The following is a 25,000-nucleotide window of genomic DNA, read 5'->3' on the forward strand; positions in this document are numbered from 1 at the left end:
GCAGCAACAAATTAGAATATATTACAGAAATCAGGCTGTTAGAGAAAGAGGCAGTATTCCTAGATAAGACCTATGTTTCCCACAGCTGGCTTGTTACTTTATTGTGAGCTACTATTTTGTCAGCTTTGAACATTACGCCTTGGGCACAACTTATGTCTTCCTTGAAAGAAGAAAAAAATAAGACTGAAATTGTTTCTTTTTCATGATTTTTGTTTAGGCCACCATTGGAGTAAAATGCTGAGAAAATGCTCTACAATGCATCCCAGGGCACATATATAAACCCCTATGGCTTTGGGGGCACCAGCTTAACGGAGTTATGTCCTAATTGGTCATTACTGTGCTGTCTTGGCCAGGAAAGGAGTGCTGAAAGGATACAAGGAAAACTAAAGCTGAACAGCAACAGTGAATTTCTTTCCTTAATAATAAGTTGTGTTTCAGCCATTATTGGATGAAAAAGTTGTGTAAAAAGAACATTAACATGCACTTCAGAGCATATTGAAAGCTACGGCTTCTTGAAAAAGATGAGAGTAAAACAAAATGTGAGAAAAGGAAGAAAAAAGTAATGTGCATGGTATGGGAGCCCAAAAGGGGGGAGGGTTCAGAGGAGAGGACGGGAGGGTGTGCAGGGGGTGTTGAAACAGTAGGTTTTGTCATAATTTCATTTAAGTTTAGACCTGGACATATAGTTGTTGTAATGTATCATTGTTGCAACTAAATACCAGTAACTGTAAGTGTCCCTTTGTTAGACAGGTCAACAAAGTGTGGTATATAGGCCTGTTGTAATGTAACAGCTTGTAGCTAAGATCTGTCTGTGTGTACTACTCTTAAAAGTTTGCAGCACGAACTAAAAGGTTTCTTAGGAGGTGTGGCACTGGCCCTGGGTGGCAGTACATTATAATCACTTAAATTTTTCTTTCTTTGTAGGCAGCATCCAGTAAAACTGCCATCCTAGCTCACAGATTTATAGAAAGGCTGCTAAGTTCTATTAATAAGGACAACCTGCAATGAGGGAATGCAGTGTTTCAGCAGATGTAGGGCTTTCTTCTTTCTACCTCTAACAGTTCCTAATAACCTCCAGACTTTTAGTTTGCCTTCCACTTGCTAATTACACCTGTGCATGGTCCACTTGCTAATTACACTTGTGCATGGTCTCCGAGAGGTTTGGCACTCCACTGACCTTTGTCCTAATAGTCAAGCACAGCTCCTATTCCCAAATATCATTTAGACTAAAACATAGTTTGAAAGGACACAGCAGACCACTGAGTGTTTGATAAACGAAGCACATTTTTGCCTCTTGGATGCATTAAAACAACACCACTATCAGGCTACCACTTCATGGGGGGGGGGGGGTGAAACCATTTTGGATGCACCTGGTACTTTGGCTGTGTTACTGTACTAAGAAGGATTCTACAACTGTTATGCATGTTTAACAGCTATTGAGTGATGGCACTTCTGTTTTGGGAACCTCCCTGATTGCTATGACAAATTCATCTGGTTGTTAGAAATGGGTCAGACAGCCTTACGATTTTATATTCAGGGTACATATATTTTGCTATATTTTGCAGTACTTGTCACTGCTTTGCAAAATTGCTGCAAGTTAGGGAATTCATTATATTGTGAGAAAGATATATTACTCCTGTGATGTTATGCTATGCTGTTTTTATATCACTTCATACACAGGAACTGCTCTGTTTACCCAATACATTCTAGTGTGTGTTCTTGCTGTAATTGCCCTCCATTTCTACCTCTAATCTCCCATTTTCCATATTCTATTTTTATTTCCTTAACAGGGAACAACTAGTGGTCTGATACCCACCTGCCCCTCCAGACCCTGTGCAGCACAATGTGTGGCATCCTGCTGAGCCAATAGTTCTGGACCCTCCCTCCCAAAAGCAGGGATTTTCATGTACAACTATTTAAGGTTCTGCTTGATTCTGACCACACCACTTGGTTGGTTCTGCTTGCCTCTAGAGGTCACAGTGTCCTTTTAGGCCTTCAGTCTCAGTTAACCAGAACTCAAGTAACCAGCAAAAAGAATCGAAGAAATACAGTATAATTTTCATGTGTTGCACTTTCTGTCCCCCCTGCAGAAACATACCTTGTGTTTTTAGAGTTTTAGAGTTTTAAGAAGGAATATAGAAATAGATTTCCTCTCTCCTCAACCTAAGAACAAACCAAACCAAACCAAACAAATAGTATAGAGTATAGTATTAAGTCAGGCCTATTTTTAATAGTAACTCTCAAGCAACCAGGAACTACAGGTATCCGGGATCTACCAATCCCCATGGGTGTTGGTTAACTGAGAGTTTACTGTACTAGAAATCTCTGTCATGCTAGCCTCATTTGCTGTCTTTACAACAGACTTCACTGGTTTGAATACATAGGAGAGGCATGCAGACTATTTTTACTTTTCCAAGGCCGGTACAGATACACTGTAAACAAATACAGAGTTTCTTGCTTGTTGTTTCTCCATACGTAGTGCATGCTATCCCTGAGCATTTGCATTGCTTTTCTTACTATTACAGCTGTGTAGCATAATCAACAGTCTTTCCTTACTTATGAACGGCCCCACTTTCCTGTGCTGATCAAGTTGTGTGAAGTGCACATGTGTGCACAGACTTGGAGAATGCTCCAGCTGATTGCCTGTCCACTTTACTTCCCTCCCATTCCCATCTATGGACACCCTCGGTGCTTCTATGCTTATAGTTAACCATGCTTCTCCCTCTAGCTGACACTATCTTAACATAATTAACAACCTTCCAACCTCTAAAAGTGGTTCAGTGCAGCATTAATTGAATGGGATGGGAGTTTGAAGCTACCTCCTCTTCAAACTCCCATCCTATTCAACTAACAACCTTAACTACTCATTCTTAGGTAATATCCTTTGCCACTATGTAATATCGAACTGCATTAAGTAATATACAGATTATTCCTCGCTTAGTTAATTTGCCATATAAATTTCAATATTAACCTTGACATTTGCAGAAAACATAACTGCTGTCAGTCATACTCTTCCTCAAACCTTGGGGTACCTCTGTATTTTCCTGCACTTGCTGTTACTACTAAGACACCATGGTCATTGCCACGTCACCTTATCTTTTAAGCCTGTACATACAGACAAACGCCATCCACATCTCCTATCTCATACAGGTTATTCTATATGTTTCAGCTTCCTCATATAAAGGATACATCCACACAAACTTATCACATGACCCTTCAATTAGTACTTCCACATGGGTAAACCATTATCTCTGTTAACAAGCACACTGTATACTAATACTGTCCAACCACTACTAATTTTTATTTAATGTCAAAAAGACAAACACTTTTCATTGACAATTCAACTATTCTGAGCCACAACATACTAACATTCCTTCACTTATCCAGTCTATATTAAATAGCTGTTACTCTCCTCATTCGCAAACTAAATGGTCACTTTCCATTAACACCGCCAACTCACCTCTCCACACAGCCCTGAAAACCTCCGGTTAATTTCTGCTCCAATAAAACTAACCCAGCACTGTTCCATCACTCTAAGTATCTCTCAGCTCACCTTCAGACCCACTCTGACTCTGACTGGCCTACATTTTTTCATTAAGTTTTTATTTTTCTGCCAACTAGCATAGCAACATGCATGACTCACACTTCTTCCCACACATATCAATCACTTCTACAGTGCCTGACCTTCCTTTCTTCTCTTCTCCTCTTACAGACGTTACACAAGTCACTATACCCTGTACACAGATATTGCAACACTTTTATATCCAAACTTCAGATACAAATCCCTCTCTTCCACAATGACTGAGCAATATCATACCATGTTCCAGCCATCCACAACCCCTTTTTCCCATTTTTGCACATGAGGACAGGGTGTCACTTCAACAGTGACAATCATTTAGAACCAAGGTGTACATCACCATGTGGCTACCCTGCCATTGTAGTTCTTTCACACCACACAATCATAAGTTCATAGGTTGGTACTAGGCTATTGGCTCTAGGGCCTATACAAGCCTAGCCATAACAATTCCCTGGATATTTTTTCTCACAATATTTACTTCCCAGGACCCCTGTCTAGCAGGGTGACTGACGTGATCCCCGGGGTGAATTTCCTGTCTCCCATCCAATCGTCAAGGTTCCTTTTGAAGAGGGCCAAGGAGGCGCTCTGCTTGACATGTATGGGCAGTCTATTCCAGAGTATGGGGAGTCTCTGGGTCAGGAACCTATCCTACCTGGATGTTTTGTTCATTGTGATGACAAGGTTTAGATCCCTGGAGCATGTGACTCTGAGGGATTGGGATTTCTTTAAGTGGAGCATGTCCAACAGCTCAGGGTTTGACATGGCCTTGTATGTTAAGCAGAGATTGCCTCTGAGTAGATGATATGTCACAGAGTATAGATGGAGTTTTTTTAGACAGTCAGCATAGGGCATCTGCTTTAGGCCTGTGATTCTTTTAGTGAGGTATTTCTGTGGCCTTTCCAGCATGCACACTTGCAGACTTACACCTATGGCCAATTTACAGTGTCCAGTTCACCTACTACATGTCTTTGGAATGTGGGAGGAAATTGGAGTACCCGAAGGAAACCTATGCGAACACAGGGATGACATGCAGACTCCACTCAGAAGGCACCCCAGCCAAAAACTGAACCAGGGAACCTCTTGCTGTGAGGTGAAAACACTATCTGTTGCATCACTGTGCCACCCTCAATATCATATCATGTTACTTCTCATTAATCCCAAACACATTTAAATCACATGCCTCAATACTTTTGAGTGAACAAGTTCATTATGCAAACCACAACAAAAACATTGTACCAGAATTTAAACCTTGCCTCTCAACTGTTCAGATTATTGCAAAATGTTCAGATTTTTGCCTCATATTTTTAGTCTGTTCCTCAAATGAGTGAGGATTGAATTCACCAAAAAAATACTAGACATTTGAGTTTTGGATTTCATATCCTTCAGAAAATGCATGGTAACACAAAACCTTTTATTCTAGAAACTTTCTAAGTTTATAAGAGCAAAATTTAAAATGAGTCTCTTTGTCCTCCCATTATTTTTGGCTTTGTCCAGATTTCTTTTGCTACGAGTTTGAGAGGTATGATTCAAGCCTAATTAAATATTTATACAGATTCATTTCAATAATCTTTATTCTTCAAATAAAGGAAAGTGCAAGTTAAACCCCATGAACAGATCTTAGAAATCCAAACATCCGTACTCTGTCGCTCTTACTCCCTACTTAATTGCCAGCAATACGAGAAATAAAATAGACCAAATTACTGCCTTTCTTTCTTACCATTCACTACATGTATTGAGTCTCAGCTCAAAGCCAATAATCCCCAGTATCTAACACTACTTCCCACATTGTAATTATTACTTTGATGCAGGACCTAGCTCCAGAACAGGAGGGGGAACACTACTGCTATATAAATCCAGTCTTAATTTGAACAATAATTTGTTCAAGCTATGTCCTCTTCAAAACTCCCATCCTAGCTACTTAAAAATAATCTGTCTTTTGATGACAAGCCAATCCTCCTAATTGTTGCTTATCTAGACCCTTCTACAGTCTGAAAAAAATTAAAATCAATAATCCTCAGTATTCTATCTGCATCTTCCAATTACAAAAATATAACAATTCTAAAACATTTCAGATTAAACCTTTTAAACCCCATTTCTGCTGTCAGCAAAGAATTTCAAGTGGGCCACGATTTTCATTCAACATATTGGAAACCTCAACTATCCCAACCTTCATTCCAATCATCACTAATTACAATCATCCTCAACAACATTTTCCCAATAACAATTTACCCCCTCATTTTAGTGATCATTGTCCGATTACTTTAAATATTAATAACTGATTTTTGAAACTTTCACCAAGACTGATTTTTTTTATATCAAAAATACATCTAACATTAACAACATTAAATCTCACCATTTCAATATAGATCAGTCACCAATACTCTTCCAACAAGACCCCAACTCGGCTATCAAAGGCCTAATTCTCATCTTCTACTTCAAGACAAAGTCTTTCCCACAATCTTATATTTCTATAATCAAAACAAGAACAAATGGCTATACAAAAAGAGCTAAAGTCTCCTTTCAACCTATAAAACACAACTTGGTAAACAGAACCAAAATAAAACTTTGACTTGCAAAACCAGTTCACTGTACTCTGTGACCTCTCAAAAATAAGCAATACATAGAGATAAATAAAGGTAAACAGCATTTGCTACTAGGTAGGCCAAAACAATTCTAAAATGAAGTAAATCTTTTTAATGGCCATGAAACTACCAATGATACTACTTCCAAAAACATTCAGTGCTTACAAAATCAACTCTTCAAGACTGTCATTTGAAAAGAATTTAGTAACTCGGCAGTTCTTTCAGTAGTTTCTACACAACACCCACCCAATCATCCTCTCCTCTGCTCCCCTTTAAAGACCATTGTTCTACTTCAAACAAGTCAAAGCTACAGATATTCAGCCTCTTCTTAATGAAATTTGCATCGATTCTACCGCAGGTTATGATAAGCTACAATCATGGTTTGTGTACAACTGCACAGAATTAGTCACCATCCTTGTGCTTCATGTTTACAAGCTCTGTGTATTGAAAAACAAAATGCCCAATATTTGGAAAGTAGCTTTAGTAAAACAATAGCCAAATTAATCCAATCATGCTAATGATTCTGAGTTCTGTCCCATCTCAATTTTATCCACCTTAGAAGAATAATTGAGCAGCTCATCTATATAAAACTTTCCCAATATAGAAAGCAATACAACATTCTAACCTCAAAACAACATGTTTTGTACAGGTTAAAACACAATGTCTGTAACAGGTATAAAAACAATCAAAGTCATATGCTCTCTATTGTTCTCAAAAGAACATTTCACATTGTTGACCACACCATACTAATAAACTGGATGATAGAAACAGATATTAGTCCAACCACCACCACTACCCAGTTGCAAGATGTTTAAATCAACACTCTCTTGAAACAAAATGTACATGTCCATCTACTTTCCTCATTATTGTCAATGATGTTTCCTCAAGGTTCCATCCTTGCACCCTTGCTATTCTCAATCCTCATTAATAAACTACCCTATGCCTTACCCATACCACCCAACTGGTTTGATTTAGGCACAGAGCTATCACTTTGATCAGCAGATTCGTTGTTATTCTTTCTTGATTTACTAATGTTCCGCATAACGTCAGACCTGACTATGGATACACACCTTACTAAATAAAAAAAAAACTATGCCATTAAAAACATTCCCTATCACTAGTTATATAGGGTCTAGTATGTAAAGGCCTTCATTATGAAAAATAAGAAAGTGCTTCTCCCTTTGCCCCTCTATTATGGTTTTTAAAGCCTCGGAGGTAGAAATGTATGGCCATACCTCATATCCCAATCATACTGTAAGAAGAATATGTCAAGCCCTTCACACTACATAATACAAACCCAATTGGAAATGATATCCATATATTTAACAGAATGGATCAACAATTAAAAACCTCTTCTAAATTCAGAAAAAAAAAATAATCTTTGCTATTTGCAGCCCATCAAAAACTTGCAAAGGCCTCCTGTGCTCTAGCAATTAAAGAGCTTAATGATACACCAATTGATATAATTACTTAATTCAAATACACAGGCTTCTGTCTTGACCAAGCCTCAAATGTTCAAACCTACTGACGAAAAAAAAAAAAAACAGAAATAAGAGTAAACCTTTTTTGTTCTGGGCAAGAAAGATTTCAGTTTCTTTCTTTAGTACCAGATTTTCTACAGCCAAGGGAATTCCTTTTGTTCATCTTGCATATGGACTTCCCTTAATCTCAACTACCTCAACTAAAGATACCACAAGTCTGCAGATTATTTCCAACAAAATTTGCAAATTCATCCAACTTCTCCTAGGCAAGAACATTACTGCCAAGCAATCAGCCAAGCAAAATGGTTAAACAAACACCTGACCCCTTACTAGAATCTTAACTGTTTAAACTACGGCACTCAAAAACACCTTCTCACTTCTGGTCCCTTAAACTCACTATAAAAATCCCCTCGTATAACCTTAGACAGCAATCTGTCTCAGGTCCAGTTCTTCAAACCTCCAAAATATCCATGCATAAACCATGGTTTCTCTACTATAGCTCCAAAACTATAGGGATCACTCCCTCTTCCTTAAGTAACCTAACCTGCCAAATCCTCCAGGACCATCTTCAGACTTACTACAGGGGCTTCTTGAAATATATTAAATTAACTGACATCCTATCATTTAAGGACATGATCACTTGGAAGTGTCCGGATTTATCTATTCATTTTCCAACCTCTGGCTTCTGGTGTCAAACACTTCCATCTTAGGTCCACTGTTCTTTCCCATGTACTTACTTTACTTGGAATAGCTCAGTGAAAAGGTCTCCAATATCACTACTATAGGTTCATAGGTTCATACTAGGCTATCTGCCCGAGGGCATTTATAAGCCTAGCCCATAGTTTTGTGGCTTACGCCACCCCTTTAGTTTGGAGAAACTATGCCCATTATTTTGCTGTGCCTCTGTCGAGCAGTGACACTGAGGTAACCCCTGGGGTGTATCTGCGATCTCCCATCCATTGGTCAAGATTCCTCTTGAACAAGGCCAGCGAGGTGCTCTGCCTCACATAAACCGGGATTTTGTTCCACAGCATAGGGAGTCTTTGGGTGATGAATCTATCCCTCCAGCACGTCCTATTAATAACCGTGTCGAGGTTTAAGTCTCCCGCCCTTGTGGCTCTGAGGGATCTAGATTTTTGAGATGAAGCATGTTCATCAAATCTGGGTTTGACATGGCCTTGTATGTCAGGCATAGGTCACCTCTGAGCAAGCGGTAAGCAACTAAATATAACTGGAGTTCTTTCAGTCGGGCAGCATAAGACAGATTTTTGAGACCCTTTATCCTTTTGGTGAGGAACTTTTGTGGCCTCTCCAGCTGCTGCAAGTGTCGGGTCAGATACATTCCGAATGGGGCATTGTACTCGATCATTGGTCTGATGAGTGATGAGTATAGGGAGACTATGACTTCCCTTGATCTAGATGTGAATCCCTTCATGATAAGGTGGGCAATGTAATAGGTCTTCCTAACTACTTTAGCAATATGAGTGTTGAATGAAAGGCTACTGTCAACCTGGGTTCCCAGGTCCCTAATAACTTCTTCTGTGTTCAGGGGATTGCCACCTATATGGTAGCTAGGGGTAACCTTATTTTTCCTGAAGGGTATGACTATGCATTTCTTGGCATTTAACTTTAGGCCATGGCTCTGGCACCAGTTATCCGTTTCTGTGAGACCCTTCTGAAGGATATCTGTGTTGGATGTGTTTTCAACTACGGCGTCCAGTTTGCAGTCATCTGCAAACTTTGTCAGCCATAACCCTCCTGTGTTTGCTTGTACTTCAGAAAAGTAGATGCCAAACAAGAGTGAGCCCAGGACTGAGCCCTGTGGGACACCACTTGTGACCGGCTTTGAGTCTGACATAGCGCCAGCAACTCTGACCCTGTGGGTTCTGTCACTCAGCCAGTTTGCAACCCATCTTGTAATGTATGGGTTTACATTTAAGTTGATGAGTTTTTCAATGATACCCGAGTGAGGTATTGTATCAAAAGCCTTCGCCAGGTCTAGGTAGGCTGTATGGACTGCCTTTCCCTCGTCAATGGCCTTGGTGACTGTTTCAAAAAAGTCAACCAAGTTTAAAAGGCATGATCTGCCTTTGACAAAGCCAAACTGGGTTGGATCCAAAGTCTGCAAGTTCCCTATGTCTTTATTTATGAGATCCATTATGATCCTCTCCATGGCTTTGCAGATAAGGCTTGTCAAGCTAATGGGACGGTAATTTCCAGGGTCGGTGGAGGCACCGCCTTTGTGGAGTGGGACCACAGTCGCTGTGCGCCACTCCTGGAGTGCCTCCGGAGGTGAGACTAAGATTAAACAGCTGTCCTAACTGCGGGTTTAATTCCTCGTTGAGTTCATGGAGCACACAGCCGGGGACACCATCAGGTCCCATGGATGCTGTGTTCTTTGCCTTGGAGAGAGCAGTTCTCACCTGGGCGTTAGAGATGTTTGGGGCTACAATTATTTGGTATAGATATCTCTACTTTAGGGGAGGGGAGAAGTTTGCACTGAACCTGTCAGCCAGTATGTTGGCAATGTCTGTAGGATCAGTAATCTTCACATCATTTTGAACTAATTCTGAGCATATCTGGGAGTTTCCTCCTAGGTTTCTGACATAGCTAAAGAATGCCTTATGGTTGTCTTTAGAGTCCTTAGCTATTTTTTCTCAAAATTAGCTTTGGATGATTTTATGAGAGCTCTTAGCTTTTACTTATAGTGATCAGCGGTGTCCTACCTTTTAAGGATTTTGCTCTATCTTGTAGTAGCTTTCTCCTTTTGTTGTAGAGTTTGTTTATGGCTGGGGTCCACCAGACTGGACGATTGCCTTTGGTAAAAAGAGTCTTTGTTTTGCTTGGGATTGCCTGATCCATGCAGCCCTGCAGGTGCTGGTAGAAGGCATTTGTAAGTGATTCAGCGGTTTGAGTAATGTTAACCGCCGGCTCAGGGGCCTTAAAGGAGACCACACTAGTCTTTAGAAGTGTGAAGTCGGCTTTCGAGAAGTTCTTTACTGTGGTCTTTTTCATTTCAGGTGGGGGCGGGATGAGGACCTCCAGCGAGATTAGTTTGTGATCAGATCTCACCAGTGAGGGGTATACTTCCGGCGTTGAGCATTGTGCTCCCATGTTCGTGATGATGAGATCAAGAATGTTTTCTCCTCTTGTGGGGATGGTGACTAGTTGTTCCATGGCATTTGAGTTTATGAATTCCAGGAACTTTTGGGCTAGAGTGTTTGGGCTTGAGTAGTGTTCCCAGTCTATATTAGGGTAGTTGAAGTCACCTAGTATGATGGTGTTCGGAGATACATTTATCCCCTCCAGTGTTTTCAGGAAAGCCATATGAGGTTCCTGAGTTTGCGAGGGTGGCCTGTAACATGCTACAAATTGCAGAGCAGTCTTGCCTGTGGTTAATTGCACCTGGATGGTTTCCGATGCATCGTGCGATGCCACCAATCTTGAGGTGTGGGTGTCCTTGATGAATATGGATACCCCTCCTCCTTTCTTGGTATTGTCCAGGTTTTGGGGCCGGAACGCATGATATGAGGTAAAACCTGATAGTGCTGGGGTGCTCTCAGGAGCCTTGAACCAGGTTTCTGTCACAGCACAGACATCGATGTTCTCCATACTGAGAAGGGCCTCGAGTGCGTGCATCTTGAGGTTGAGACTTCTGGCATTGAGCAGCATTACCCTTAGTTTTTTTGTTTTGTTCTAGGGTGGTAGGTTTAGAATTTGAGCCTTGCCTAAAAAAGGCACTATGGGAGTGGCAAGAGCCTTTGCCAAAATCCGGAATCCCAGGGGTGACAAGTGCAAGCCGTCCCTTGCGAAGCAGCGTGGCTTGTCCAGCATGTCATCCCAGGCAGACAGACATTGGATCCCCTTTGAATGACACCAGAGTTTAAGCCAATTGTTAAAGCTGATCATCTTATCTTTGTATTGTGGCATCATTCTTGGTGAAGGTAGGATACTGCTCAAGGTCAGGTTCATACCTGCTTGGGCTACATAATCAGAGAGTTCCTCTATGTCTCTTTTCATGTAGTCCAAGGAGGTACGTCTCAGGTTAACACCAGCGTGGACAATGATTGAGTCGTACTTGTACCTGCTGTTGAGAGACCTGAGTGCATGCGTTATGTGGCGGATTCTAGCACCCGACAGGCAGCTTACTGTGACCTTCTCCTTACTCAGTCTGGTGAGCGGGACGTCAGTGTGTCTGACTATGGAGTCACCAATGTCTAGTGTGTCTGGCATTGTGTTTGGCCTTAAGGGCTGTGACTGCTTGACACTCTGACTGTGTGGTCTATGTATTGCAGGTATTGTGTTCTGAGGTGGTAGTTGTTTGGGTGTCTGCTTTGGTGGCCTCTGCTGTTTTGGTAGATTTTTGATCAGAGCCTCCGAGTATTTCTTTGTGTGTTTATGTGTATGATTTGAGGTTGTGATGGTATTATGTGAGACTGGGTCTATAGTGTGTGTGGTTACCTTCTCCTCCTGTCTGGTCATGCCAGTCCTATGTTGAGAGAGCTCAGCCTCCAGTTTGGCCATATAGTTGCATCTCTCGCATGTATTTGTGTTTTGTGGGAGGAGGAGAGGGTTGTCTGTGTACATGAGGCAATTGTAACATTGCCTCAATATTCCCAGGTTCACCAGCTGAGCAGGAGAGGACATTAGCAACTGATCCCTCGACATGCTAGAAGGAATAGACAGAAAAACTTAAGAAAAGGTTCTGGGGGATGTGGGTGACCGAGAAATGGGGTTTGCTTTTTTGGGGTACTTTCTATAACAAGAGTGCTGTATCGAGGTGATAAGTACTGTAGGAGCAAGTGCTTTGCTATACAGATAGCGAATAGTCTACTTGGGAGTCAAGTAGAGATAATTTACAGTTGTAGGATATACTAAATACAACAGTAGTATACTTTGAGGAAGATAGTTTTAAGGTAAAATTTGAAGAGTGGACTTTAGGTAGCCCTAATAGTTTAAATCTGATTAACCGGCGCTGCCCTAGTGTGCAACGGTAGCAGCTCCGCGCTAAAGCGCGCTAACACGTGCTTTATAGCAGGGGGCTGGAAAAAACAAGAAATGACCCAAAATGGCCAACAAATTACTAGTTGCTGCTTCTAACCACTCCTCTGAGGACAAACAAGCAGCTCAGTACTCCCCACTCCCACTGGTGAGTAAAGAAACTACCTCTGGCCACACAAGAAAATGGAGGAACACAGAAACCAAATACAAAGCCCAGGGATCAGCAAAATCTGATCACTGGAACAACTAGCTAGGAAAGTTTAGGAAAGGAGAAATATTTTTTTTTGTTATTTTTGCAAACAGACAGAAAAAAATGCAGTAAATGCTTTGTTTTTGACTAAATTGCTATCAAAGGCTGGTACACTTGAGTGTATTAGCCTTTTTGTTACTTTTAAGCAATACTTTAGCCCACAAGTGCAATCAACAATATAAGCTCACAAAAACAGGAAAATAAGGTAATAAAACAGTAATATAGGCACAAACAGTAGTCGAAAAGCTCAAAAGATCGAAAAACTATGCAGATGATTAGTTAAAATATCACTCCTTTCCTCACAAATACATGCTTATTGTGAATTCACTTGCTGATGATTTTGAAACCATCCTAAACTGCATGAACGTTAATCACCTAAATTTTAACCCCACTAAGACAATGGCTGTGGCAATTCCCCTGTCTTGAGGAACTCAGAGTATAGGTTCTTAATCCCAGTATTAATTACGGGAATGGTATGCTGGACATCATGAGTAAGGTGGTTTGAGCTAGGTGAAAGCATCTAGGCTCTACTCAGATGTAATCTCCTATCTCCTTAGGTCATAAGCCAGTGTCAGTATAGTGCTTCATTCAGCATGTAACTCTTAAGCCTCCTCTCAGCATACCTTTCCTGTGCTTCTTCCTAAATTTTGGGATGCCTTCACAACAACATTGGAAACAATGATACCACCTTGGAGTTTCAACGCTCACTGACACTACACTCTAAATACAGGGGCCTCCTGCTTATGCGTCTCTGACCCTCTCTCACTACTTAAAATATTTCTGTCCCTTACAATTTTCACTGTATACCCCTATACAAACATTCCCTACAGTTGATGAAACAATCCTAAACATACCAACTTTGCATTATAGTTCAGCTTTGTAAATATATATGTGGTACATTATTAGTGATACTTATACTGTTTAAACAGTATTTCCTTTTCATTCTGCATGTATATCACCAGAGTCTGTCCTAACTTGCTAAATAAATTGCATACATTTTTACTAAAGCTTTATTTGATAGTTTTTGCTGTTTACATATGACTATTTTTTATTCTTTTTTTGCTTGTATTTGCTTCTTGGGATGCTGCTGAAATAAAGTCACTATGATCAGTCCACTGTCCCAACTAAAAAACTATAAATACAAAATTGGCATCATACTTTCCTCCTCCATACATTTCAGTGGTTGTGAATGCTTTGGGTTCCTCCTGGCCTGATTATTGCAACTCTTTTTGCTTTGGACTTATTAACAAAGTAACTTAACCAATTTGTACCAAAAGTTACATCTCAGCTGCAGCTACTCACATATTGTGCTTTTCCTTGCAGAGACTGGCTTTTGCCTAATATGTCCATAGGTAATACTTGGCTATCAGTCTGCAGACTACTACAAGCCTAGCCAATAACCAAAGGTCAGAATCAAACCCTGTACCTTGCATCTGTGAGGTAAAGACCTTAACCATTATAACAACGCCTCCTCAATCTATGATCACTTTTTTATTGTTTTTTTCCTCTATATTAAAGATTTTGCCTCATAAATATGTATTTGTGTACAATCTGAGTCCCCATTCCAAATGTTAGTGTATACAGCCCAACACAATCTGTGTTCCCATAAATGGTGTGAGTGCATTTAGTCCTACACAATCTGGATTCCCCATACCTGATGTTTATGTATTGTATTCAGCCCTGCCCTGCACAATTTGTGTCTCCTTATTTGGTGTTAGGGAATTTAGCCCTCCATCAGCTGTGTTCCCATATCTGATATTATTAGGGTATTTATTCCTGCACAGTCTGTGTCCCTGTACTTAATGTTAGTGTTTTTAGTCCTGCACAATCTGCATCCCCATACTCGGTGTCAGTGTATTTAGCCCTGTACAATCTGTGTCACCATACATGGTGTCAGTGTACTTAGCCCTGCACAATCTGATGTTCCCCCTACCTGATGTTTGTGAATTTAATCCTGCGTGATTTGTACTCCACTAGCCAGTGTCAGTCTATTTAGCCTGCATGATCTGGGTGTTACTATACTGCACACTGCAACCCCAACCCACCCAGCTGAAAGAACTTTTGGTTCCCTACAACTTAGCAAGATCCTTGCATTCTGTCATTCTAGAATAACTGCAGGTCCCTAGGGAATGGCTTAATGTGAGATATAGTATTTGATTATTTCTGTACAGACCTCAAGTCTTTGGAACCTCCAGTAGCAGTGACAGAGGGAGTCTATTTAAGATTCATCCAATTTCTGTACCTCACGCCTTTTGCCCATATGGCTCACTTCATTATCAGCTCACTAGAACCTTCTCCACAGTTGTGAAACCTCTTCCCACAAATGCTCTTCCCATTACATCCATTGTCTCTTATGTTTAATGCATGAGCAGCTTTAACATGATCTAAATTGTATATTATTTCCATGGCTTGTACAAGTACTGTGCATTACTTGGAATCAATTCTGCTTGTCATCTGTTGTATGATTATATCTTAAAGTATTATACATGGGAAATATACTTTAAGGGTTGTTGACATCTTGGAATGTCAAATTTTGCTGTGTTACAAATGATGCAGTGGAATTTCTGAGATTAAACAACCCAGTGAAGACAAAAAAAGGTGAGTTTCTATTTTTAAATTCTCCCCTTTTTCCAAGTTGTGTAACCTTAGAGGTAGTCTAACTATACAGAGAATTGGATGTGGGGGCATCATCCCCACTGGATAATGCAGAGAGTATAATGGCCTACAAAAAATAATTATTTTACATTGTTTTCCTTTTTCTTTTGATTCTTTTGTTTCATATTTTAAGGAGGTGTGCTTGTATGATACAAATGTTTCATGTTTGATGTATTTCAACTTAAAGGAAAATGTAATGTTTTATTGCATATTTGTGTTATCAGATATCCATCCATCCATAATTCCTTTTCCCATTTTTGCACATGGGGTCAAGTGTCACTTCAACAGTAACAGTCATCTACAGCCAAGGTTCACACCGCCCGTGTTAGCATATATATATATATATATATATATATATATATATATATATTTGTATTTTGTTTCCTGTTCCCTTCCCCATTCTCGGCTCTGTTTTTTCTCAATTTACATTTCCAGATAAAAGTCTTACAAATACATTATGTTCCTCTGATAAAATGTCTGACATCAGTTAGCATTTACTGTTAAAAATATGGTATACTTCTTTTCAAGCTGACTTCTTTGAAGGCTACCACTAACCTTATGAAAAAGTGCAGAAGGAAACGGCAGTGACCTTCCATAATCACTGCTTCAAAAAAGTTTTCCATCAAGTGAAACATGGAGCAGTAGTGTAAAAAAACAAATCAATGTTGCCGCAAACTCCTCTCACACTGTCAGAAAGCCACAAAGTAAGTGTAATGTAATCCACAAATGTCAGTGTCCATGAAACACTGGAAAAATGTGTTCACTGAAACTCCATGGGTGTATCCATAAAGCACAACATTATGCTACAACCAGTGAAGAAACTCTGTCACTGAATTAAAGTTTTTTCATACCCAAAATGGCTAACATAGTAAGACCAATTCAGTGCACTCACTGTGATTTGGACCAAAACACAAAACTGTGGCTCCCAAAAGCTGGTGCTCTGCCAGCCCACTGTGTACAACTCAGCACTTTAAAGAGTACAGGAATACAACCACTCTAAATCCTTCATTGCCTGAATAATCCTCGGTGTCCAGTTGAACTTTTTATCAGCTGATAAAGTCCCTTTCCTTGAGCATAGTAAGACACAAGTAGATCCATTAGAGATGTTAGTATGTAAGACTACTAGTATTTATTAGGAACATGGCAGTTAATGGCAATTCTTTAAAGCACAGGTCAGTATAGCTCACCCGCAGCCTGACATCTTGCAGTTCATTCCTCAGCCTCTCTATGCTCGCCTCACCCAGCTGGATTTGTGCTTGGGCTTCAGATAGATTCTCTTCCAGCTCTTTTTGTCTTTCAAATGTCTCAGAAGACAACACTTCCGTGTCACTTTTTGCAGAGGATTCAAGGGTCTTAACAGAAGCGACGAGCTTTTCGATCTGCATTTATTGGGAATAAAACACACACAATATTAATTATGTAAATGTAAATACAGCAGAAATACATGCTCATTAATAAAAAAAAAATCAAGCGGCAGACAATTCAGTACAAATGAACAAGCACCTTATCCATACATATTCATGAGTAAACATGTTAAGGGTTGAAATTCCTACAAAACTCTACAATAATTTCTCAGAGCTGACATTCATGTTTCACACACAGGCGCACACACACACCTATGGGAAATGGCTTTACATATCTGTAGACACAGAGTGCTATATAACTACTAAGTAATCCAGTGGTGGATACTGATGAGGATCAAAAAGTAAACAGATTATCTAAGATAACTAGAAATGCAAAAAGCAGGCATGACCTCCAAAGAAAAGAATGGCAGATAAACATAATAAAGAATAAAAATCCTATAATGTGTCAAGCACACATACATATTATTCAGCAGTCATGTTTTTCTAACATAAATATGCCAGAAGGGTGTACATTTATCAAAAACATCATAAATAAACATGCCATGGCAGTCCACAGTGAGCCATGATCACCTGTTTATCACAATATATTATTATATTTATAATATTTATTTATTTTTTACTTATTATTTGTTGACTGGGTTAGTCCCGCTAGGCTAGTAGCTTCTTTTGAGGGGAGACCAGAGGTGATATATATACTACCAGGGGAAATTTGGCCAGGGCATCAGGGATCTTCCCCTACTATTCATTGTTGTGAGTGGGACCCATTTTGGAGGAGCACTTCCTGTAGATTGGGGTATATATTTTACAATGAATGAAATTTCTGTGTTAGGTATAAAATTTGGGAATAAAGATGCAAGTCAAATGGAATGGGGAAAAACAACAGAAGAAATAAAATAAACTTGTCTTTTCTAGAGAACATATAAATTATCATTCAGAAAAAAAGGCTTATTTGATTAATTGGGTATTGATGGGAAACTAGAATAATTAGCAAGTTTATTTATGTTGCCAACAGTATTTGAACAGGAATTATTACAGATATTTTTCACTTATATGGGGTTCTAGATTAAACCCAGAAAAAAAGAGGAGTTTATATAAATAAAGAAGAAAGATGTTTAGGGTTAATTAACCCACTGATATACTCTGCGTCATTAAATTTGTACAAAGTGTTAGAGTGAATAAATGAAAAAGATTAGAGATTAGTAATAAAACTGTATAAATATAAGTATTATAAATGTTGGAGTATGGTAAAAAAAGAGTACAAGAGAAAGGAGTGTATAAATGAAGAAATAAAAGGTTACCAAGAAAATTATTTTTGTTGAAAATAAAAATCGATGATATAGAAAAATACAGAAAAGTATAGTATAAAAATGTAATGATAAAACATTACTATGCAAAACCATGGGAAAATCCAACAGATGAAAAATTAAAGCCATACAAATAAAAAGCAAATGGTTAATCAAAAAGCAGAATGTGAAGATTTTTGTGGAGACCAGTAACTGATAAATTACCAGTAAAAGGAAATGGGGCATATAAAAAAGAAAAGTGATAGAATATGTGAACATTGTCAAGAAGAATAAACTATGGAACATGTGTTTCTGAAATGTAAAAGAATAAAAATGTTATGGGGAAAACTATGTAAAATCCTTTTTTTTTGAAGATATAAAAAAGTGGATAAAATAAACATGGCTATGATTAAGTATGGATATTGTAAGAACAGAAGTAAAGAGTATGTTAAAAGAATAGATAAAAAGTTATTTTATTTTAAATGGGCTATATGGAATGAAAGAATAAATTAAATTATGTTTAATGGTAAATGGATTTTAGCAAAAATATTACGTAAAATCAGATGGTTATTGAAAACGGAGTGGGAGTCTTACTAGGGATGAAAATTTGGCATGATTGTAAGGGAAATTATGAATATGTGTAAACAGATTTGTATATTTATATATTTGTACATATGTAAATATTTGTAAATATGTTAATATTTTGTAAATAAGAGTTAATTTTGTATATAAAGGACCCCTACTCTTTTCAATAGATGCCGTGGGATCTTTTACATCTAACTGTGCTACAACCAACTCAAGTAGATGGGACCTTGGTTTAATGTTTCATCTGAAGGACGACACACCCAGGAGTGCACCATCCTCCATATTCTGCACTGCAGTATCAGCGATTAATCTAGCTAATGGACAATCTCCATCTAAGTTATTTACTTGCTTGCTCAGAGTTACACAGTAGCCAAATGGAAAAGGAAAGATTCAAACTCAGGACTATAGGACTATGCTGATTAACAACTCTTACACATAATACTCTGTGCTAAGCTGTCAGTAATTAAGAACACTAAGAGGTTTAGCACTAAGACAGCCGTTTTGGTGGTTTTATACATTATTTAGACTCGCAAAAGTTCCTCTTTACAGCAGCTGATTTCCCATCTGTGATTTTGGTGATCTCAGCAGACAGCAAAAAATATAAGTCAAAAGAGAAACCAGGGAAGGAAATTTTTAGCTGTTATGATGGCTGTTATTTTTTGATGGCTGTGGTGATGGTAGGTGGCACTGCAAAGAAATTCATGCTAATATAGTCTCTATCGAAGGCCAAGTTCAAACAAGAATGTGAACAGCAAACTTGTTTCAAGTCAATAGATGAACATGGTATAATACAGTTAATGTTCCTTTATAATGTTCTTTTGAAAACATTAACATAAACGGGTCTTTGCTGTTTAGCAACCACAGCCAGTAGCACACTGCCATAAGGGTGACTTACTGACTTTCCTTTTCCAGTCTGTGTTCTATTGACTCCAAACCACTTTCAATGAAGTGAAGTGAAAAAATGCTAGGTGAAGGGGATATGTAGGAAATGTCAAGAAGGTATCAGCACAGGAAAGCAGTTCCCATGCATATATAAAGAAACACATAGATACACTGCATTTGTGAAAATACCATAAGCACTGCTGTTAAAATAATTTTAAATTTATTGCTATAAATAATGTTTAAAACGTTGTACACAGGATTCTAAGTAATGACCCTCTTTTATCAAGATCATTGGTATAAAACTATTTTGTTCAAACAATGTGAACTATTAATGATGTCAATGTATTACGAATTATATCATAACAAATGTTTTGCCTTTTGGCCCAGGTCGTGGTTGAAAAGGGTCCATTGACCAGTTCACCTACATGGTTAACAAATCATATCATACCATATCAAATGAACAAACAAATAAATTATTTGAATATGATTTTGTTATGAACATCTTCTGTAGATACAGGAGTTTTTGTTTAAAAAGTTATCTACCTTTGTTTACAGAATATGGTATAAACCTGATCTTTTGTAACTTAAAAACTGACAATTTAGCCTTAAATAAAAAAAATCACGAATTGTGTGGGTCAGTAATAACTGTAGAACACAAGCTGGTGGGAAAGAGCACATAGATTTCCACTGGGTGAAATGGGAAGAAGGAGACTTAGGTTTTTCGGGGAGAAGGTTATAATTACAAGGAAGTAAATACAGATATACACACAACTTATATGGGTAAGGGTGGATGGCTATAATATAGGGTATACACTATTCAGAAATAAGTAAAAAGAAGATGGGACAGGGGAGAGGCTTAAAATAATTCACAGATGGGAGGGACAGGGATTAATGAGGATGCAAAATTTATTAAAGGAAAAGGAGGCATGTGGCTACATGAGAAGCTATACTGGCAAGGGACAAATTCAGGCTACTGGATGCAGGACACCATTTTGAATGGAGAATGCATGTAGGGTAATACAGGTGTTATACAGGAGACAGGATAAGGAGGGGGTAAAGAGACAGGAAGGAGTGTAGATGAGAGAGGACTAGGGTGATTTACATATATATATATATATATATATGTATATATATATATATGTGTGTGTGTTTTTTTTTTTTTATGGTGAAGTGCGGCAACTAGGGCTATAGGTAGGCTAAGAGAATAAATAAAGCAGAGCATATAACTGTGCAACCACAAATCATTATTAACCAGAAGCAAAAGGCTCAGTAGTGGCTGGTGATGGAAGATGATTAAACCACACACATCATTCAATAATATTGATTTTATGTGAACAGGTGAAGTGCATTCATCTTTTCAATTATTAGGACTTTATCAGAACCAAATGATATAATGAACTTAGTCTTTTTTTCCTTTGGCTGAGCTTTTTCCTGAGCACGTTTCAGTGGTTTTTGTTTTTGTTAATGAACTTAGTGTTTTTTTGTAAATAATTCTCAAAGAATCACATGACTTTTGATAGCATGTGCAATTGTAATGAGCCAATAACCAGAAAAAACAACTCTAAATGAATAAAAATGAACACTTGGTATAATAACACTTAAATGTCAAGGAAGATGCACCTAAAACATTATGTCTGTAAAAACATTTAAATGAACACAAAAAAAATAAAATATATCCTAAAATGCATTATAAAATGCATGTTGAACCTCCACTTTAAAAGTGTCAAAAAATCAAATGCTGTAAAAATTGTGTCAATTCTTCAAATTCTCTAATGGAGTAGATTTAGAGACAGACAGAGCTACTCAGCACTAACAGCCATGTTCAACAGACATGGCTATGAACTTATTCTGTTTATCATTAAGCATAATGATGGAGAGATTATGAAATTCTTTGTGGAAATGCAACTGTTAAATTATAAAATTTTGAAAGATTTATTATTTGATTACTATAACAGTAAATGTTATTTTTTTAAAAAATATATTGTCATAATGTAAGAGTATTAAGGCTAAGAAGCATAAAAAGTATACAAGAGTTTCAAATGAGTATGCTGCTAAAAAGCATATCCCCTTCCTATTACTCAACAATACTATTACAAATGCAAACAATAGTTACAAAACTCATTTAGCATCTGAAGAGGGAATTAGTGAAAGATGAAGAAGAAGGGCAAACTACAGAAATGTCAAATCGTCAAAGCTATTTAGAACAGGAAGGACTCAAACATGAGGATGATACCTTTAGATATGATGACCTTTTAGATCCCTACCCCCACTCCACAAATCAGCAAGGATAGGAAATTGGGCCGTAAACAATCAGGACCTGAATTCCCCCAACAATTTTCATTTCAGCTCAGTATGACAAGGGGAAAAGAAGGGAAAGAAAGGAAGAGAAGGGGAAATAAATTAAAGGGCAACATGGGCAGCAGTTATCACTAAATAAAGACGAACATATTACCCTCCATCCTTGACAGTATATTACAGAACTTTAGATAGTTCAAAATTTTAATTACAGTTATTTAACCATTAACAAAGATTACATTTCACTATTCAAAAAGGGTTTTAACTTTAGTACACAAAGGAAAACAGACATTTCAAATTTGATGTTAAAATTATGACTTTACACTAAGAAACTAAATTTAGCCATCAGTTTTATGGATGGAAGATAGCAATCATTTAAAGGTAATGACAAACTTAGAAAAAATATATTCAATCTGATTAGAAATAACTCAGTAGCAGTTTTTGAAAAGACCCATGGAAAAGATTTTTATAATTATGAAACAACAATGGCTAAAGTTATTCAATTTGTCCAAAAGTGAATCCTCATTGCTATCTACCTTAAATACCCTTCTTTTAGAATAATGAAAAAGGAAAAAGGTGGTGGGATGGTACTAGTGGATCATATGAATTATTTTATTAAAATATTTGATATGTTACAGGATAATGAATACAATTTAGTTCATAGGAACAAAATAAATAAGGCCTATAAAAATTAATATATTTTTAGAAAATGTTTTTTTTCTCAAGGAGTTATTTCATATTGTTGACCAATCATATAGATTGACTGTAGGAGCCCACAGTTATAAAACTTACCTTCTTGCTGTTTTTGGGAATAGAATGTTGAAGGGAATGCCTTCTGAACACAAACATATTTTAAAAGATTCATGGGATTTCTTGGGGAAACTAAGCTTGTAATATTACAATGAGAGTATTATCTTTTTGCTCATAGATGCAGTCAGTCTATTCTCAAATATAACCCCCATGAAATGGGATTACAGATGGTTGACACAGCACTATTACAGTTTGAATACCTAGAGAGTAAAAGCATTAGGCTTACTAATGAAGAAATACTCAATAATGTGAATGAAGAACATAGCTTTGTCTATAAGGTGGGCAGAATCTTGAAAGATGTGGATAAAAACTTTCAAGAGAGAAAAAGAGGAACATGTATATTTAGTTTTGGCAAGCAGTGCTCATAAATTTTAGAAAAAGAATGTTATTCTTAATAATTATTGTTCATCAAGAGTATTTTAATGAAGGATAACTATAAAACATTTGGTGTGATATATTTGGCCATTTGTTCCAGTTGTCCATCCTTCTAGTAGTTAACACTGAGAGAGTATTACATAAATTAATTAATGAACACTTGTTATGCTATAATGAAGAAGAATAAAGAAAGTGCACTTTATAAGCATACCCTCGATTAAGGATTTCAAAAAGTTTAATTTTGGAATAACTGAAATAGTCAACCAGAGGAGAAGTGAGGACACTGGGAGACCCAAATTGTATATATGGAGTTAATTTGCCAATTAAAATTAAGTTTGATGACTCACTGTTTTAAACAAAAACATTTCTATTAATCCAGTATTAAAGTCAAGGGCAGCAAAGTTGTGACCCCAGAAATTATATAACTTTCAATTATGGATAGAAATTCAACCCTGGAATAGAGGTGACACAATTCTTACAGAATTTTGATTGTTTGACACTTTTAAAGTGGAGGTTCATCATGTGTTTTGTAATGCATTATTCACTGAATTTTTTTTTATATATGTTCAATTTTTTTGTGTTCACTTAAGTATTTTTACAGGCAATGTTTTAGATGTATCTTCACTGACTATTATAAAAGCTAATATTTATTTTTTACATTCTTTTGAACTGTTTTTACACCAAGTATTTGGTTTTATTTATGTAGAGTTGTTTTTATGGTTAGTGGCACATTGAAATTACATATACTAACAAAAGTCATGTGATTATTTGTAACTTATTTTAAAAAAACACTAAGTTCATTGTCTCATTTGGTTCTGATGAAGTCCTGATAACTGCTAATTAGATGGCCCATATAGAACAAAATCTATATTTTTGAGAGTAATTTTGTAGTTTGATCATCATCCGTTATCAGATGCTGTATAAGCCTTTTTTCTTTAGGCTAAGGGAATACTGAAGTACAGAAAAAGAGGTATGGGAAGATGATGAGCTGTGGAAGTGAGGTAGGGCAGTGGCTTTGAAAGTAGTCTGGTGATGTCCTTTGAAGAATTGTGTAAAGGTATTACAAAGTATCATAGGGTGTAAATTAATCAGTAGTTGCCAGAAGCAAATTTTCTAATATTCACAGAGATGAAATAGGCAAACATGTCAACAAATGCTGGTAGATGTGCTTTGTTGACTGCGGACATACTTCTATATGTCTGGTTTTACTATGCATATATAAAATATATTATGGGGAAATCACCAACTGTGAAGCAATTTCTATCCAAACTGTTATGGCTGTAACCTACAGACTTTGAGATTATAATGAAATGGAAATTTATCTTGCTTTTGATATCTAGATTTATATAAATCTACATAATTTGGCAACTACTGGGTGAATCTACACACTATGACCACAGACATAGGTGCAGATATTTCTATGACACAGACAGGGCTGTCATGAACCAATGCCCACTGATCATTATGAGCATACACAGCTGGAGAAAAATCCAAATGTTTAAAACTTCCGTTCTGTGATTTAGTTGTGTTCTGAGACATTGAACATCAAGGAATTAAAACAAAAAAGGAGAAAGATAGAACATAAATGTCTGAGTTCCAAGAGACAAATGACCAAACAGCAGTGAGAAATAAAGAATGACATAATATGTGAGGTCTTAAAAAGCTGTACTACAACAAAATTCAACTAAAATATCTTCTTAGGTGACATTAGATGTAGCTCTGAGGAAAAGTTTGCCCTGGGATTGACAAGATATAGAATTAATGATTTAATTTTGGAAGTGTAACCACCACAGGTAGGTGAATATAAAGTTTATGTCTGGAGAAGCTGCAAAACTGTAGAAAAATAGTGCTAAGAACCAT

At 37.6% G+C, this 25,000-nt stretch overlaps 1 protein-coding gene across 1 annotated transcript in view; it reads right to left on the reverse strand.

Moving 5' to 3' along the window:
• Positions 1-25,000, reverse strand: part of PMFBP1 (polyamine modulated factor 1 binding protein 1) — a 3,624,986-nt gene that overhangs the window by 1,634,757 nt on the left and 1,965,229 nt on the right. The window contains exon 12 of the mRNA XM_044081904.1: positions 16,734-16,925. Within this exon, the coding sequence (XP_043937839.1) occupies positions 16,734-16,925 (192 nt within the window). The remainder of the gene's footprint in view (positions 1-16,733; positions 16,926-25,000) is intronic.

The sequence above is a fragment of the Protopterus annectens genome, chromosome 8.part1 (genome assembly GCF_019279795.1).
Source record: "Protopterus annectens isolate FY-2018-M chromosome 8.part1, PAN1.0, whole genome shotgun sequence".
In the NCBI taxonomy this organism is placed as follows: Eukaryota; Metazoa; Chordata; order Ceratodontiformes; family Protopteridae; genus Protopterus; species Protopterus annectens.